Genomic DNA, 17,999 nt, shown 5'->3' with positions numbered 1-17,999 from the left:
TTATTTAATTATAAAAACCTTATCATTTTTTCTAAAACTCTATTTATTTTTAAATAAAAAATATTTTTAATTTATTTACGAAAAATTGGGTGTTACATATCCCCGTTGGGGAACTTTGTGACAAATTTACAACAACCACTGAATTTCAAATATTTTGCTTTATCTTAAATTATCAACTTACACAATAATTGACTATCAAACATTATTTAATGCTTAACTTTCATAATATATTATCATCTTATAAACAATACCTATTATGATAACCTTAACAATAATATTATCTAATTAACTAAATCCATAATCAAACAAACCAACATGTTCCACAACATCCCGTTAAATTCTCAGCTTTTCTAATTACTACTTTTTTTTTTCTTTTTTACTTAGGATTGTTGATTCTCATTTGTGTATCTAGTTAGCGAACTTTGTGATAAATTTACAGCAATCGATGAGTTCCAAATATTTTGCTTTATCTTAAATTACCAGCTTACTCAATAATGGACTATCAAACATTATTTAATGCTTGGCTTGCATAACATATTATCATCTTATAAACAATACCTATTATCATAACCTTAACAATAATATTTTCTAATTAACCAAATTCAGAATCGAACAAACCAATGTGAACCACAACAGCATGTGTAAGCACGGGTTCTACACTAGTTTAATATATAAAAAAAATGTATTGCAATTAAGGAGTAGAGTTTATCTTACCGTATTTTATCGGGTTGCAGGTTCTGTATTGAACTGGATTTGTTAGTCGTGGGGTTCAAATTGTGTTAAAAAGGCCATTGTGAATTTACAAGATGATTCTTTGCTTTTTGTTGATTGTTTCCTTTTTGGGTGGGGGCTTATTTTGTAAAAAGCTTGTTAGATAGATGGTGTTCAATGAACTCGGGATGTTGTATTTGTTGCTAGTAATTTTATGTGTAATTGTTTTAAAGTTGACACTTGTGGATACTTATGTTTAATGAATATATTTTATCTTTTAAAAGAAACATTAAACTGTAGTATAAAATTATAAATTATATTAATAAGTTATTGTATTTTATTTCACATTTATTATATATTACTAGTTAAAGTAATCCGATTCAAGTCCATTTGTCCTGTTAGATTATACGAATCAAAAAGACTCATTGTTTTGAGTTGTCTTTTTTTTTTTAGCTCAAATTGGTCCTAACCAAGGATGACTCATCGAGCTTGTCCATTTTGTTAGTCTTATCCTAAGTTATAGTTTGATTGTGTGGAAGAAAAAAAAATAGAAAATAGTCGTGAAAAAATATTTGAATTGCATTAAAAGTAAAAAAAGAAAAAGATGTGAGACCCACACATAAATTGAAAATTTTCTGTTATTTCTCCCAACCAATCACACAGCATAACCCACACGATAACTAAGGATAGCAAAATAGGTTGATTCCTCCTCTTCCGTCACCAACCCGTCCCACCCCACATTGTCATATATGGGTTCAAAGTGATGACGGTCCCGTTTTGGGTTGGATCGAGGAGTTGGTCCGTCAAAATTTAAAATATTTTAAATAATAATAAATATATATTTAATTGATTTTAATTAATTTTATCTTTTATAAATATTAAATAATATAATAAATATTTACTAAAAACATTTGAATGTATTATCTTAAAAATTGGAAAATATTTTATTTAGACAAAAATAAATAAATTAGAAATTAATAAATATATAGGAAATATCATAATAAATATTAAATATTTTTTGATAAAACATGAATTAACAATTTGATTCGTCCCACTTATCTTTAAGCCCATTTTTTTTAATAAAAAATGAATTAACAAAATGAGACATATTGACGCGGGTTGAAAATCCCAATCCTATTGGCAAAAGAAAATTACGAGAACGGGTTGATCCGTCGAATCCATTTCGTCAGCTCCTAAGCTAACATCACAAATCAATTTAACGCAACAGATGGCGAATGCCTAACAGAAGAAATAGTCACGTGTCGTGAAGAGTCAACATCACCATGGCGTAGAAGATAATGATTTTTTTCTTCTTCTTTTTATCATTTTTTTTATCAGTACAGCTACCGACGTTGACTCAATTTAATTTTTTTATCAGTGCAGCATTACGACATTCCTTTTAAGAACGCTTCTTCTTCGGTTCCGTCGGCGCCGTTACTACTTAAAACCGCGTAAAACCTTCAACCACCACCGTTCTCTTTTCTCTTCTCACTGAATTTTCAGATCTACTTTTTCTCCTCAGTGGAGTAATAATATTGATTGATTCACGCAGCTATAGCCATTTCAGATCTAATATTCTATATATCTTTCTCTCTCTCTCTATTCTCTCTCTTCGATGGCTTCCACGGTTGTTGCCGCCGCTGCCAGGAGTGACGTGCCGCCGCGGCAGCCGGTGGTGGATCCTTCGCCGTCGTCGTCCCCCGACAACGCCGCTAATCGGAGCGATTCCTTCAGTTCCTCGCCCAACCACTTCTCCGATGCTGAAATTCAGGTACTTCGTTTCGTGTGTGTTCGCTGCATTCGAAATTGATGCTGTGAAGTGTCATTTATCACTCAATTGGAACTTAAATTGAAGAATATATACGTTTAGCTTGAGTGTGAAATTGTTCGAAATAGTTTATTTTGTTGTTGCGGCTTCAGTGAAACCTGCGAATTGTGGCTCTTAACCTATATTTGGTAGAAGAAAAAATGAGAGGGAATAAAATAAAGAGAAAAAAACACGGATAACAAAGTATTTTCTTGATTTGAGAGGAAGTAGAAGGAAAAGAGAGGGGAAAGATGACTTATAGAAACAAAAGTTTAAATTTTTCTTTCTATTTTCTTTCCAATTCAAATTTTAAACTAATTTTCCTTCCTTCCAACCAAACGGATCATTAATGTTATATGATGACTTTGCTCTTTGGAATCTTCTAATTTTTGACACATTTAACCGAAATTTATATATTTCGCTTAATTGAAAGTTAATTGAAGTGTTGTTTAGTTTGATTGTGGAATTGTTCTTTTTTTTTTTTTGCAGCTTTAGTGAAACCTGTGAATTGTGGCTTTTGACGTTATAGGATGGCTCTGGTCCTTGGAATCTTTTAATTTTGACACATTTAATTGAAATTCATATTTCACTTAATTGTAAGTTAATTGAAGTGTTGTTTAACTTGAGTGTGGAATTGTTCGAAATAGTTCAATTTTTTTGCGGCTTCAATGAAACTTGTGAATTGTGGCTTTTGATGTTATAGGATGGCTTTGCTCTCTGGAATGTTTCAATTTTTTACACATTTAACTGAAATTATATTTAGTTTGAATTTCAACATGTTATTGATCACCCTATATTGTTGCTTCTGTGATTGTTTTTATTTTCTTAGTTACAAACTCCAGACGTATTGAAGAGTGAAGAGTATCGACAATTGTTCCGTCTTCCACAGGAGGAAGTGAGTGATGTTCCACCTTTAAGATAGATATTTTAATGTCTAACTTTATGGCTTATTAGTTGGATCAGTGAGCATCATCTTATAATGGAATAGTTGGCAATCATCTAAGTCTATTCACGTTAGCATGTTTCGTGCATCTGGTTCTTGTAATCCTTTTTTCTTCATGATTGTGCCATGGTCATCAGCCTCTTTGCATATGCAAGGGTAAGGCTGCGTACAACATCCCTCCCCCATACCTTCGCATAGCGAAGAGCCTCTGGGCAATGGGGTACGAAGTTTTTATTGTGCCATGGTCATCAAACTCTCGAGTATACTCAGTAACTCTTACTAGTTTACGAGTTCACTTACCCTATACGAGTTGACTCGTTAGCAAACTCTCTTTTTAGTAGACTCTGTGCAAATTTGGTTTTACCATTGAGTCAGTGAGTCAACAATTTAAAAAAATTAGACCAAAATGCAAGTCGTTTTGGATTGTTTTCTAGGCGATTAGGGTTCAACGTATCTCCATCTGGTGTGTTGTTTCTGAATCGAAGAACCCTCACCTCTAACAACATCAAACCCTCCGTGGGAATGCTCTACCAGTACTATTACCTCCGCAAGTTATTATCTAATAGTGATACATTACTAGACTTGATTATTTAAGTATTGTAGAATTTATGGTTTACTATTTGAGTTTAATTTCTATGTACTGACATTTTACATTCAATCACAAATCACCATTTGTATTACTTTAAGATAATTATTTTAAAAATCAACAAATTAACCGTACATGGTGAGTTGTGATTGGATGACCATGTAAAATTTTTTACACTGTTAGTGCATAATCTTTTTTCTCTTATTATTTTTCTTTATGTTAAAATATTCAATTAGTATGTTATTTATAGGTATTTTGTTATTAAGTAAACTCTTATGAGTCAAGTGCACGAGTTGAATCAATGGAGCTCCCACAAGTTTATGTACACTCTTGAGTTTGATAACCTTTTCTCTATGTTTGTGTTTCCTGGAAGTGTAGAATGCCATTTGGTGTGACCCTCAATAAGGTTAATGTGGTGTTTAACTCATGAAGCTCCTCACCCCCTGCCCCACAAATGTATTTTGGGTAGATCAGATTTGGTTTTAATTAACATTAGAGTTGGGCATGTAGGTAAGCCTGCAACCGCAAAGTCCATAACCTGTGAAGTCCGCCCTGCATTCTTAACGGGCTCACTTTTTTTGTCTGAACCCGCCACGCATAGTCTGCGGGCTTAGCAGGCCGGCCTTCATTTGACAAAAAAAAATTAAAAAAGAAATAGAAAATTAAATTTTAAAATGTAAAATTTGACCCATTTTAAAAAATTTTAGAAACTAACTATGAATTGTGTAAAAGAAAATTATTTGCCCAAGATGGTAACGTAAATGGAATTTTAAGCTCTACCTAAAAAGCATTTTTTATATCATGTTTACTTAATCTATAATTTTATACTAAATTAAAATATTATATCGTCATTCACCAACCATTGAATCATATAAAAAGTACTTAAATTTTATACTTTTTTATTTTACTTTGTTTACATCCCTTATTTTTTAGTATTATATATTTTTTATATTAAAATGTAAAAAGCCCACAGGGGCCGTGGATAAAAACCTGTTTAACCCGCAGGTTAAGCAGATAAAAAACCGACAATTTAAACGGGCTCAAAATATCAAGGCCTGTATACTGTGCAAGTTGCAGGTGGCCCATGGGCCCAAACCCATTTGCCTAGCTCTAATTAACATATTTACCAAAATTCAATAGATCATATCTTATTTTGGCAATCTCACACCTACAAACAATTTTTCCTTACACAATTTAAGCATATCTAATTCTTGCAACAATTTTAGATGAACCACATTGATGATGTTACTGTTGTCAGGAATTTGCACATTTTTTAGATTTGGGAGTTCTTACTTGAGAACTTTCTGCGATTTGATTCCCCTTTTGTTTTATTGTAAATGAAGACAATTCTTATTTGTTCTCCTTTTCTGTAGGTCCTTATTGAAGATTTTAATTGTGCCCTCCAGGAAAACCTACTTATTCAGGTAATAGTCTGCTCACGATTTATCGGTAATTGTTAATACTATTAACTCACAAATACTGTGCATTATCCTTTCAATTTGAAGAATATTACTGAGTACTGTATTTTTTCTTAAGTTAAAATGCATCAATTGTTTGAACATGCATTTTCATTTGTTTTCTCCTAATGACTTATTAATTGCTTGTTGTAGGGTCATATGTACCTCTTTGTCAACTTCATTTGTTTCTACTCAAACATATTTGGATATGAGACAAAGGTGAAGTGTTTAACGCAGTTGTCTATGCATTTAAACATTATTTTAAACTCTTCATGAGAGGAATTAAATTTATATTTATATTTACATATAATATCAAGGTTATTCAATGTACATGCTTAATCTACTATGTTGATCATCTGCTAGTAATTTTGGTTTTAATTTCATTTTTTGCCACGTGTTGGAATTGTCAACGATTATGTTTCAGAAAATAATCCCATTCCCTGAAGTCACGAGTGTAAGGAGGGCAAAGACGGCTGGGCTCTTTCCCAATGCCATTGAGATTCTTGCTGGAAACAAGAAGGTGTGTTGGATATGGAGAGTAACATTTATGCTAGTTGTATTTCAATGAATTTATGCCCTGAACATTACTTACCTATTTGTATTTTCTATTTTCTTGTGCTGTAATGTCTTAATCCACTTATTTATTTTCAGTACTTCTTTGCATCCTTCCTATCCCGTGATGAAGCTTTCAGGATTATTAATGAGGGATGGTCGCGACAGGGCAATGGAGCCATAGCAATTATGGAACAGAAGGTATTTACTATAAAACTCTCTCTTGATACTAATTGTTTATTATTTTTTGTTCTGTTGGTAGTATGTAACGTGATAAAAAATTTCATTGGTAATGCGGTGGATTGTAGAAATGAATGGCACCCCTCTACTTATAGTAATCTGTTAATGGATAATGGATCAAATAGCAGGCACTAGTTTGAGAATTAGTAAGGAAGCCAAGGAGAAGCCCAATCATTGGGCAACAGCAGGATCTTGTATGAGAATTTTTTTGTAGGATTTTATATGTTGAATACTACTTCTTCTGTTCCTTTTCATTTTAAGTATCTTTCTGAGGTTTTCTACATTATATGGATCAGTGTTTAGCCATGGTCTTTTTGTCACCATAAACTATTAAACTAATGTATCCTAGTGCCCGGTTATTGTATGCAGCCTTGCCCTTGCATATGCAAAGAGGCTGTTTCCGGATTTGAACCCATGACGGTCACCAAGGCACAACTTTGTCTCCATGTATAGTACAAAGTTGCATCCAATAATTCCCAAACTAAAGTAGTAACCCAGTCTCAGATAATTAGATTTTGCAATGGTTTTCATTGTTTTTTTCCTCTTGTGAACATGAGACTATCTTTCACAGAATGCATTCCATACCTGTCATGTGTTGAAAATTATTGTTCCACTAATTATTTTCAGTATTCAATTTCTTTGGAAAATTCGATTACCTGTGCATAATAAGATCTTAAAATGCAAATTAATTGGCCAAAATTGCATCAGTTGTACTGTTGCCCTCATTTATTTATTTTACTTCAGGAATCAATGTCTGAGTCCAGCAGCCAAGAGAATGGATTTGTAGCTGTTGAAAATGTCAAAAGTTCTGATATAACTGACAACGGATCACTTTCTACTGATCTGTATGTCCCTGTTTATAATGGCTGTTGCTATAGAATAGATTATTTTCTGTGCAACTCGTTTAGGCTTATGTGTGTGAACCAGGAGCAAAGATACGACGCTTACATCCATTGTTGGGGATGATCCTGTATCGACGGCAGATTCAGAGAAGCAATGCAATGTAAAACAGGTTGCTGAACCTGAACTGAATAATGATGCCCCAAGTGCTGCAAGTGTGAGTTGGAAGTGGAACGAGGAGGATATTGATGCCCCATCAAGTGAGTTTGGGAATATATATATATATATATATATGTGTGTGTGTGTGTGACTCATGTTCACTAGTCAAATGTTTGTAGTCATTTAGAAATTGTTCTGAGGGAAAATATCTCAACAATTTTATTTTAAATTGTTCAGGGATGTCTGATACAGTGGATGTGGGAAAGGTGTTTGAATTATAGATAAAAAAGAACACTTCATGTGTAAATGTCCATTGTCTTTATGTTGTAGCATACTACTATTTGTTCACCTTATATGTGTAGATAATCTGATGGATTTGAACTTATTTTCTAAAAATGCAGTTCTTGAAGCATATACATGTGTTGCAGATTCAGTGTTTCCGGTATAATCTTGCTTGAAAATCACTAGATCTGTTTTTAGTTTTTAAGTTTTCCCTTGCTAATGTGATCAATCTTAATTTTAAAAATTTATAGATTTTCTCAAAGTTTAGAATTTACACATTGCAGATGAAGGTTGAAGACTTCTTTAGGTACTTATTCTCAGATGATGCTCTAAATTTTCTTGAGTCTTTTCGCCAAAAGTGTGGTGATAAAGGTAGCCTGCATGAAACTTTTAAACCTATGCATTTCAATTATCATTTTCATATTCTAGTTTTGTTTACTATCCTCCTCCTTGTCATTTAATATGATTTTAGGGAAGAATAGCAATAAGCCAATAACTGATATCTTTCTTCATACATTTTTTTTCTTTCTTTTTTTCAGACTTTAGGTGTTCTCCGTGGCATCCTCAAGAGAAATTTGGGTATGCTCGTGAACTGTCATTTCAACATCCAATAAAAATTTATCTTGGTATGCTTCTGCTTCTTTTATTTTGATGTGCACTGTATAAATTCTTGTTCTGACTTTGATGTTGTTAGCCCGTTATAATTGTATAGTTTATTTTCTATTCGATAGTCAAGTAAGCTAATTTACATTGACATATAACTGGCATGTTCATGAGTTATGAAACTCTTTAATTTTATAGGAATAAGTTTAAGCATGAGATCTAAATTTTGCAACAAGTTATTAACACGAAGCTGACTAGATATATGTATTAATAAGTTATTAAGAAGGAATAAAATGTCTAGGAACACACATTTTTATAAGATGGTGCAAAGGGCCTAATTGGAGTGAATGGGACACACAGATCAGTGTTCTATTAGACTAATTGAAGAACATTGATGCTAAATGTGTAAGACTAGCTAATATATTAAAAATATAGGGCCATACTTCCACATCATATTCTTCAGCACTATTCTTCAGCAGGGTCAAAGGCTTCTAACAGAAGATGGAAAATGTGGTGGCTAGCAGTTACAAATTCTATTTGGAAGCTCAGAAACGAAATGATATTTCATAATCAATCCTTTGATATCACTAAGCTGGCAGATAGTACTCTTTTCCTTTTGTGGACTTGGTTGAGGGAATGGGAAAGGGACTTCAAGGTTCCTTTCCATTGTTTGGTCTTCAGCAATGCCTATAGTCTTTATTTAATGCTTTTTCTGAAGGGCAGGGTGATGGCTTGTTGTAGGGTGTTCTCTGTTCCTGTTCTTACAGGATTTTTATCCTTTTGTATCTTGTAGTACCTCTGGTACTTTTCCTACTTTAATATAAATTATCTTTGCATTTCAAAAAAAAAAAACTCCCACATCATATTTTGGGCATTAAAAACTTTTCTCTCTGATGCGTTCCAATGAATTTTCAAAACTTTAGGGGAGCTGTCTATTTGCCAGTGGACATGATTGTGTTTCTTTTTCAGGAGCGAAATTTGGTGGCTGCCATGAGGTCCAGAAATTTCGTGTTTATAGGAACAGGTATTTTGCCATGACCTTTTTTTCTCAATCTGTTTATGTTAAATCAGTTCGTCTTCTACTCTCAACAATTTTTTTTTAAGGTAAAGGTTTCAGGGAGCTTCTAATAAAAAGGAAGCTAGATGGAGGATAATTATGGGGATGAATGTCCCTAGTAGCTTAGGGTGTTGTGGGGTAGGTTAGACAACGTAATGATGTGTAGCAATAACATATTTTCCTGTTTTATTGGTTTATGACTTTAAGTGGGAGAAACTGAGGAAATAAGACAATGATAAAGGTGTGGTGAGATAGGTTGGAAGAAAATGTCTCTTGTGCTGTTTTGTGTAGCCTGAGATAAAGCTTATGCAGCTGATAGAAATGGAATTGTGTGGGTCCTGTGAGTGAGTTGCTTTTCAAGAAGACTTGTGATTGAGAGGCGGGTGTAGTACTGGAGAGAAGGGATATATTTATTCAACTAAACAATTTAATTGTTTCAAACCAAGCATTTTGAGTTTGGAATGGTGTACAACATGAAATACAAGAAGAAGCTTGTTGGTGGCTTGTTTAGGTTTGTTTTAATTATTCTCTTCTCGGATGAGAAAAACTGGGTAGGACCTAGGAGTGTTGATGCTTTTATTATGTTATGTTGAATAGTGAAAATAGTTGCTTTTGCTTCCATTGTGCATTTTATTATTTCCCTTTATCTATTTTCTTGTGTTCTTTATGTTAATTATTTATTTTAAAAATAAGTTACTGCATTGACTACATGAAATAATTTGTTCTTAAAATGTCGTGTTATCTTGACATGTATTTGTTACTTCATCCAGTCATTTGGTTATCGAGACGTCGCAAGAAGTCAGTGATGTACCTTATGCAGATTATTTCCGGGTTGAGGTACAAATTTTTTGAAACATTAAATTTTTATGCACATGAGCTTTTAAGTAATTTTATTTCTAGGAATGCTAGCAATACTCTCTCTCTAGCACTCTGTTTCTAACATTCTCTCCGGATGGAATTTATTGAAAATCACAAATTTTGTTGGGTCTCACTTTTAAATTAGGAGACTCATTAAATGAGAAGTGAGACCCACTAAAATTTGGGTTACATTTTGTTCGGAAGAAAAGGAACGGTTTTTTTTTTTGGGGGGGGGGGGGGGGGGAATTTATCGAAGAGATCAAGGACAAAATATACTCTTCTTATTAGAAATTGTGAGCAGAGGCAGAAAGTCTCAAACTCTAGTCCACTTAGGCTAGGGCTCTAATACCTAGTCTCGAAGGATTGTAAAAGATTTTGTTTTATAAAAAAAGTCTTTGTGGTATTCAATCAGGACTTTTAAATAATATAAATAAGTCTAATGATATTCAATTAAGATTTTTTAAGGAAGACAATCTGGTGATATTCAATTAAGATTTTTTATAACTTATAAAAAGTCTTTTGGTACTCAAAAACATACAAATTTCATTTGATTATTTTTTAAGAAGGATTTCGATGGATTTCATCAGACTTTTTAGCATAAAACATCTATCAAACAATCTTACCCAAATCCTTGAGATTTTGCTAGACTTTTTTTTTTCTTTTTCTATTGGTTATTAGATTTTTTTTCCTCTCATCACGCATACCCTCTCCTCTTTTTAATATTCTTCAAGATGCATGTGCCATATATATTTTTCCTAATCTTTTGAAATAAAAAAATATTAAATATACTCTTTCCCTCTGCACTTTTTCCTTTGTTTTTTAAATTAAATTAATGTTTGTCTTATGTGCTAAGACTAATCATGTTTTCCTTATACTGACTATGCCCATCACTTGCTCGAGCAATGTTTTCTTGACTGTTACTCTTAATTTTGTCATCCACGTAACTCAGTAATTTTCCTACCAATTTTTCACCCGCATTACTCCCTTCTAATATATGTTTATTATTATACTTCATTTAAACATATTATTAGATTTATCATGAAATAATTATAATAATTAAAAAAAATCAAAAGACCAACGTGTACATTTTTAAATTTATTGTTTAAATTCAAAAGTGAGAATAAAAAGGTGTTATTGCAAGAAAGATTAGTATAGGAGGACATAAAACTAAAATTAATATAAATATTAAAAGATTAAAAAAATTATATTGATTTCACTTTTTTTTATTCAAACCTCATAATTTTTTATTATTTTTTTGCTAACTCTTATAATTTTGAATGTATTTTTAAAAATTTATAGAATCCTTTCAAATCTTATAAATTTATAGAATCTTTTCAAATCCTTTAAATTTTTATGATATAAATCCATTAAAATTTAAATCATCATAAAAGTCTTTAAATAAATCTGACGAGTATTCTTACGTAATTTTTAAAATCCATTAAACTTTTTTATGTTAAAATATTCTTTTAAAATACTAATTCAATGAACTCCTTAAGCTATTAAGCTATTAGGTGAAGACATATATGATTATATGTTTACTAGACTATCTTCCATATGAGCCACTCTTATTACTGTTCTTCTCACATGTCCAAATCATTGCGGGCAAGATTCTGTCATCATTAAATATACCGAATATTTTACTAAAGAGGCTGAATAGATGGTTCCTCTTTTCCTAACACCCGACATAAGAAAATTCAGCATTATCTTTTTTATCCTTTGGGAACCAACACTGATATATGAGAGATAACCTGAGGTACTTGATAAGAAAACCTGTATAAGACTTATGTGACCACCTGAAGATGGGAAATTGCATTTCCAATTATTAGGTTGCAAGTTTAGCTAACGAGTAGGAAGAAGGAAGAATTTGATGCCGTGGCAATATCAGCCAAACTAAATTATTGCGAAATTAACTTTCAGCTTCAGGCCATGAATTGAATTACCATGTTTAGAGACTATGTCTAGGGTGGGAAAGGCAAACATGTTTTCCATTATGGTAAAGCTTTTTTCAAGGGTTAAATATATTTTATTTTGATCTGATGGCTAATTTTTTTTTATCCTTTTCGTCTTATTTTCCTGATTTACCCCCCATTTCCCCTTCCTCTTTTCTCTCCCCATCTACCAGCGCTTTACCTTTCTCACCATGGATAACCCAACGCCACCAAAGACGACCCCAATGCCGTGGTTGGCATTTAAAATCTCGAAGGGGAACTCATTTTTGAAACGAAAAACAGTCAGATTCAAGAAATACAAAATTCAGATCACAAATTGGAAAACAAGCTTTATTCTTGATCTTGATCTTAATCTTGATCTTGATGACGATTAAGATTTGGAGTGTCCAGGATCTTGAAAAATAGTGTTATGCATAACTGCACCGAGTGTGAACCTTATCCCCAAGCGTACTAAGTTGTTTGCAGTATTCTAATAAGTAAAAGTATCATTCCCTTGAGGAATCACGTAATGCTTGGCAAATTCGCAATTTTTTACTATCTAAATTAATGAATGAAACAATAGAAACATGAAAGTAGCATTCAATAACAAGGATGAAATAAACAAAGACACTAGTTTGAAAATATTTTTGGGAATTTTTTATAAAAACACATTAAGACAACATAAATCAAATAACAAAGGTTGTTGGTGTTCGATTTCATGAACCAAACTCTTTAAAATAAATCACGATACTCAATTTGAGGTTCAATGTTAATATTGTTCATTGTCCAAAGATGGTATTCTAATCCCTAATTCTTTAGGTGAAAAGAGCCTAAGTTCCTCTGTTAAACATCAACCTTTGCACATTTAATTCTCTAGGTGAAAATCTAATTGTTGAAAAAATCTTTACCATGGTGCGAAACATGTTTGTCTTTCCCACCTTAGACATCGTCTTGGAAATGTAAGATGGGGACTTGGGTCTATACCAGTACTGCTGCTTAATTGTGGTCTATTGCACAAGCTCCAACCTTTATGAGGTCTGTGTGGGGTCGGGTTTATGCTGTCTTGCCCATGAACATAGATGCTGTTTTTGCAACTAAAATGGTGGTCACACGACAGCAATCAGTAGGACGGCTTTAAGATTTCCTAAAAGCATTCTTATTTGTTCTATAAAATGCTAAATGGATTAGACATTAGGATTGGACTAGATACATTACTTTTCTGTTTGGCACTGCACTTGGAAAATAATTTGTACATTTTACTGACAATGGTGAAAGAGTTACTCAAAGAATTGGGTTGATATTGTGTCATTTTTAAACATAGTAAGTGACTTCAGGAATTAGGTTACAAACATTTAGACTATTTTCCATTTCTGAATGTCTAACCAAAAGTGAGTTTGATTAGTGTTTGTAAATAGTTAACTACTGTTCCACTATCATCTCTTGCATTATATTTAACGTTCAACTTAATACTCTGAACATCAGGATACCTCAAAATGCATTTTATGTTTCCACTCCACTAGTTAAACAAGCATTGAATGAATCATTTGTTTGAGTAAAACCAATATATGTGGTTAAAAGACTATTTTTTAATCAGCAAAGTATGCGACACAATCAGGTTGTTATTGAGCTTTATTTTATCTATGAAACTGTCCTCAGTTCTCTGTTTCTTATAAATTTATAATTTTCTTTCCCAATGAATTGTCAGTTTTTACTTGTGCATGGTTTCTATGTGAATTACCAGGGACTGTGGAGTGTAGAGAGAGACAAGGATGAATCAAAAGAATGCTGCACTTTGCGGGTATATGTGAATGTGGCATTTTCTAAAAAAACTATTTGGAAAGGTGTGGCTTTTTATTAAGTATTCTCAATGAACATTTTCCTTGATTTGTATCTTAATCTTTTGTTTTATTTCTACTAATTTAGATGATGTTGATTCATAACTTGTGTCCTTTTATATCATGGTAAATTAATCGGTTTTATAGTTTTTTTTGCATTTTTCTTTTTTCTATGTTGGTTGTGTTATGTTTAGCTGCTTATTGTCTTCAATCTATACCATGAACGCCTGTGTATGTTGAAGACTTTACGTTTTAGAAACATTTTCCTGAAATCAATTATTATGATGTTTTTAGCAAGCAAATAATCAAACTGAGGATGTAGCGACTGTGTTACCCTGACAGAGTTGCATTAAGGTTCCAAAATCAAATCTGCTATGCCTCGGTCATTTGTGATGTTGAGATTGTTTTCTGCCCTGTCTCAGAACGGAGGCAACCGCATCGGCTGCTTTTGATGAGAGGATGATTCTGATTACCAGCAATCAAACCCAAAATCAGTCCCTAATTAATCACACTTGGCTTTAGCAGTCAATAATTCACAAAACTTCCTTTTGTTCTTAACAAAGTTCGATCTTGAGTAAATACCTCATTTTTATTCTCTGTTTTACATGTCAAATTCTGTTGTCTATAAATAAAGATTTTCAATATTGATAATGCCATTCCTTATTTATTCTTATGTTTGTGATTTTGATCTTCTAATTTATTCCTAAATAGGAGACATTAACATAACTGAATATTAGGAGATTGTTTAATACAAATTCCCTCTCCCCCTCTGCACACACACAGTTTTGAGTTGCATTCTTAAATACCTTATCTTTAATCGCTGTTTTACTTGTGAAATTCTGATGTCTATAATGAAAGATTTTCAATATTGATAAATTTCATTCCTTATTTTTCTTCTTATGTTTGTTATTTTGAATTTCTATTTTATTCCTAATAGGAGACATTAACATAATTGAATCTTAGGAGATTGTTTAATATGGATTATCTCTCTCCCTCCTACACATAATGTTTGAGTTGCATTGTTAAATGTCCTATCTTTAATCTCTGTTTTAAAGGAAGTTTATAACTAAAGATTTTCGTTAATGATGATATCATTCTTATATTTTCTTATGTTTGTTATTTTGATCTTCTAATTTATTCCAAATGGAGACATTAGCATAACTGAATCTTAAGAGTTTGTTCAATACAAATTATCTCTCCCCTGACACAGTTTGAGTTGCATTGCTATGTGTTCTATTTTGTCACTGTCACGAACTTGAACTTTCTTTGATTTCATGTGGGAATAATCACAGGCAAAATAATACAATCAACAATTGAAGAATGTCGAGATGCTTATGCGACATGGATAAACATGGTATTCTTGTGTCTGTGCTTGTATTATACGTATTTTGTTTTGCTGTGGTTCAAGTTTCCTTTTAAATGTCCGTTTGAAAATGTATGGAATTTCAGGCACATGAAATGTTGAAGCAGAAGAACCTTGAAAAACAAGGTTTGGCTTTCATAATTCCTATATTTTCTTAAAATTTAAGGTTACTTTTGGGTTCCATACAACACTGGTGTCCAGTGAAATATCCTACTTTTGAGGATTTATGGTTTACTTTTTATGAGGCTGAAAGTGGTTCTGCTGTTGCTGTAGCTCAAAATGGTGAAATCAATTTAGATAGAGAAGTGAAGACTAGAGAATCTTCAGAAGGGTCACCGGAGCAAAGTAACCCTACAAAGATACTAGCTACATCCAATGCCTTTGATGCTGCTACCCACAATGTCGGCTCTCACTTGCAGGGAAATTTCATCGAACCATCATCTGTTTCACTGTTTAAAGAGTTTATGACGAAGTTCAGATCATCTTTGAGAAGTCATAGCAATCTTTCTCTGCTCCTTATTACTATTGTCGCTCTGATTTTCTTCATTCAGGTGTGTACTTTAAACCTGAACTTTAGATAGATTTATGCCTTTTCTTACTTCGTGAACTAGTTATAAAATTCTGCGAGGAACTCCGGACTAGCAATTCTTGTGTGTTTGGTAAGAAAATAAAGTTGTTCATAAAAAAATTGGTGCAGTTACTGGCATCAAATTGCTTAAGTTAGCATTCAGTCACTTTACTTCTGAATGACTGCTCAAACTCTAATGTACATATTTTGGTTCCCTTCTTTAAAACCTGTGTTCCTCACATGATAAAAGCAAAATTCAAGAATCAATCTAAAGTAACAATGATATAATAATAATAATAATAATAATAATAATAGAATCGTCCCCGCCCTCTATTCACATGTTTTGTCTCGTTTAGCTTCAAACATTTTTGTTTGGCTTTAATGCTTGGTTACCTGTTCCGGATTATCTTTTAATTTCAAATTTGTAATGTTTTGGATTTTAAGGCTGCGTCTGTAATGATTTATTTTTCACTATAATTGCAAGTCGATCAGTTTACATTTTAAGTCATTCTAACCCTTTCTTTATTCTGTTGCAGCAGTTTAGCATACTTGTGTTATTGGCCAGACCTCAACACATACATATGAACACTCCTGTAGACATCATGAACAGGATGAACAATGAGGTCACTAGAAGTCCTTCAGACATAGCGTGGCTGGAGAAAAGAATTCATCACCTCAAAGATGAAATGTACATGGTTGAGAGTAGGCTTGAAAGGATGCGGTATGAACATTTACTTTTAAAAAAGCAATTAAAGGACCTAGAACACTAGTTACCAAATTTCATTGTCCCCTCTTATAGCATCTTTTTTTTTTGTATATACATGTGATGTGATATATAGATATGATATTTAATTTCGTAAATTCATTCTTCTCCCTCGTTGTAAATGAGGACTTTATTTTATACCCAAAATTAAAGAAACGAGGAACTTGTGATTTAGGGTTTGTTTTCAAGTATCAAATAATAGGATGAAATGCAATGGATGACTATTATAATTTTAAGGATTAATTGAACTTTGTTTCTATGTCAGTTTGAATGCCAATTTGGTCTCCTTAATTCTATTTTATTTTTGGTATTAATGGGGCTTTTTGTTTAAAACAAGTATTAAGGGTGATGCTAGGTGCACCCGGCATTATTGCTGGTGCACCCAACATTTTAAGTGAATGGGTTAAAATGTCCTTCACTCAAGTTGATCTGTATGACTCATATGAATAAACTTGATTTGTATGAGTCATAGTTGATCCATATGAGTCATACGGATCAACTTGATCCGTATTTGTAATTTTAACTTACGGATTAACTTGATCCGTATAGATCTTACTGATTAACTTGATCCGTACTTATAACTTGCACATACGGATTAACTCACGCACACCCAACAAAATGCAGCATAATGGCGTACCTTAAATGCGGACGACGACGAAACAACCACCGCAACAATCATCACCCGTAACACTTTCACCTCGACCCAAGCGGCAACTCTCTCAACAATGAAAAACCAACACGAACCAACAACAGAGGGAGAAAGCGAAGAAAAAAACAATGGAGGCGTAAGAGAAAAAATAACACTGCAACCAACTTCAAAAGGAAGAAGACACCAGGGATATTTAGGGGATTAAAAAATTGTTGGGTGCACAAATAATAATGCTGGTGCACTAGCATCACCCAAGTATTAATGGGGCTTAAAAGCCCAAAAATTAATACGTGGGGTAGAGATCCCCATTACACCATATATTTTTTAATTGTTAAAACTAAATCTTTTGCTTCAATTTAATTGAAGTGTAAAATGATATTGATTTGTGGATGAAAGCTAGCATGATCCACTTCTACAAGTGATTTATTGTGGACCACTTTTGTAGACCATTGTATTCATGTGATTCCCACAACCATGTGGTGCACCCTTTGCACTAGATTATTTTTTCTTCTTTCTTTCTTTGATCTTCTTTCTCTTCCTTTCCTTTTTCTCTCTCTGACCACCCTTCTTCGTCTGATCTACCCCCACAAAATAACTCGTGGCCAGTCAGCGTTGCCGGAGTTAACTTCCAGCGACAGCCAAAACACCCTACGTCCCTCTTCTTCTTAGCTAGCAAACTTACGTTTCCTTCAAATGTGAGATATCTGTAGTTTCAGCCAGTGGCACCGTCACCAACATCAGAGAGCAACGAACACATCAAACTTAAAATCAATACTCTGGAAAATAAGGAAAAAGCAG

General features: G+C 32.9%; 1 protein-coding gene across 3 annotated transcripts; it reads left to right on the top strand.

The window, feature by feature from the left end:
* Positions 1-1,947: 1,947 nt before the first annotated feature.
* LOC114371070 (protein VASCULAR ASSOCIATED DEATH 1, chloroplastic-like) lies at positions 1,948-16,803 on the top strand. 3 transcript variants are annotated; one of them, XM_028328474.1, is made up of 19 exons: positions 2,347-2,482; positions 3,008-3,114; positions 3,348-3,413; positions 5,421-5,471; positions 5,658-5,723; positions 5,929-6,024; positions 6,156-6,257; positions 7,041-7,141; positions 7,224-7,396; positions 7,697-7,737; positions 7,862-7,949; positions 8,117-8,203; positions 9,150-9,204; positions 10,008-10,074; positions 13,765-13,864; positions 15,151-15,212; positions 15,308-15,347; positions 15,495-15,772; positions 16,326-16,803. In XM_028328474.1, the coding sequence occupies exons 5-19, from the start codon at positions 5,664-5,666 to the stop codon at positions 16,557-16,559; spliced, it is 1,584 nt and encodes a 527-aa protein (XP_028184275.1). In that variant the 5' UTR covers positions 2,347-2,482; positions 3,008-3,114; positions 3,348-3,413; positions 5,421-5,471; positions 5,658-5,663; the 3' UTR covers positions 16,560-16,803. The 3 variants fall into 3 exon arrangements, with proteins under 3 accessions (XP_028184274.1, XP_028184273.1, XP_028184275.1); XM_028328473.1 differs by lacking the exon at positions 3,008-3,114 and having other exon boundaries at positions 1,948-2,482; positions 16,329-16,795; XM_028328472.1 differs by lacking the exon at positions 3,008-3,114 and having other exon boundaries at positions 1,950-2,482.
* The last annotated feature ends 1,196 nt before the right edge of the window (positions 16,804-17,999 follow it).

This window comes from Glycine soja, chromosome 10 (assembly GCF_004193775.1).
Source record: "Glycine soja cultivar W05 chromosome 10, ASM419377v2, whole genome shotgun sequence".
Taxonomy (NCBI): domain Eukaryota; kingdom Viridiplantae; phylum Streptophyta; class Magnoliopsida; order Fabales; family Fabaceae; genus Glycine; species Glycine soja.
The sequence above is the reverse complement of the archived record's forward strand: the minus strand, read 5'-3'. Positions and strand labels throughout refer to the sequence as shown.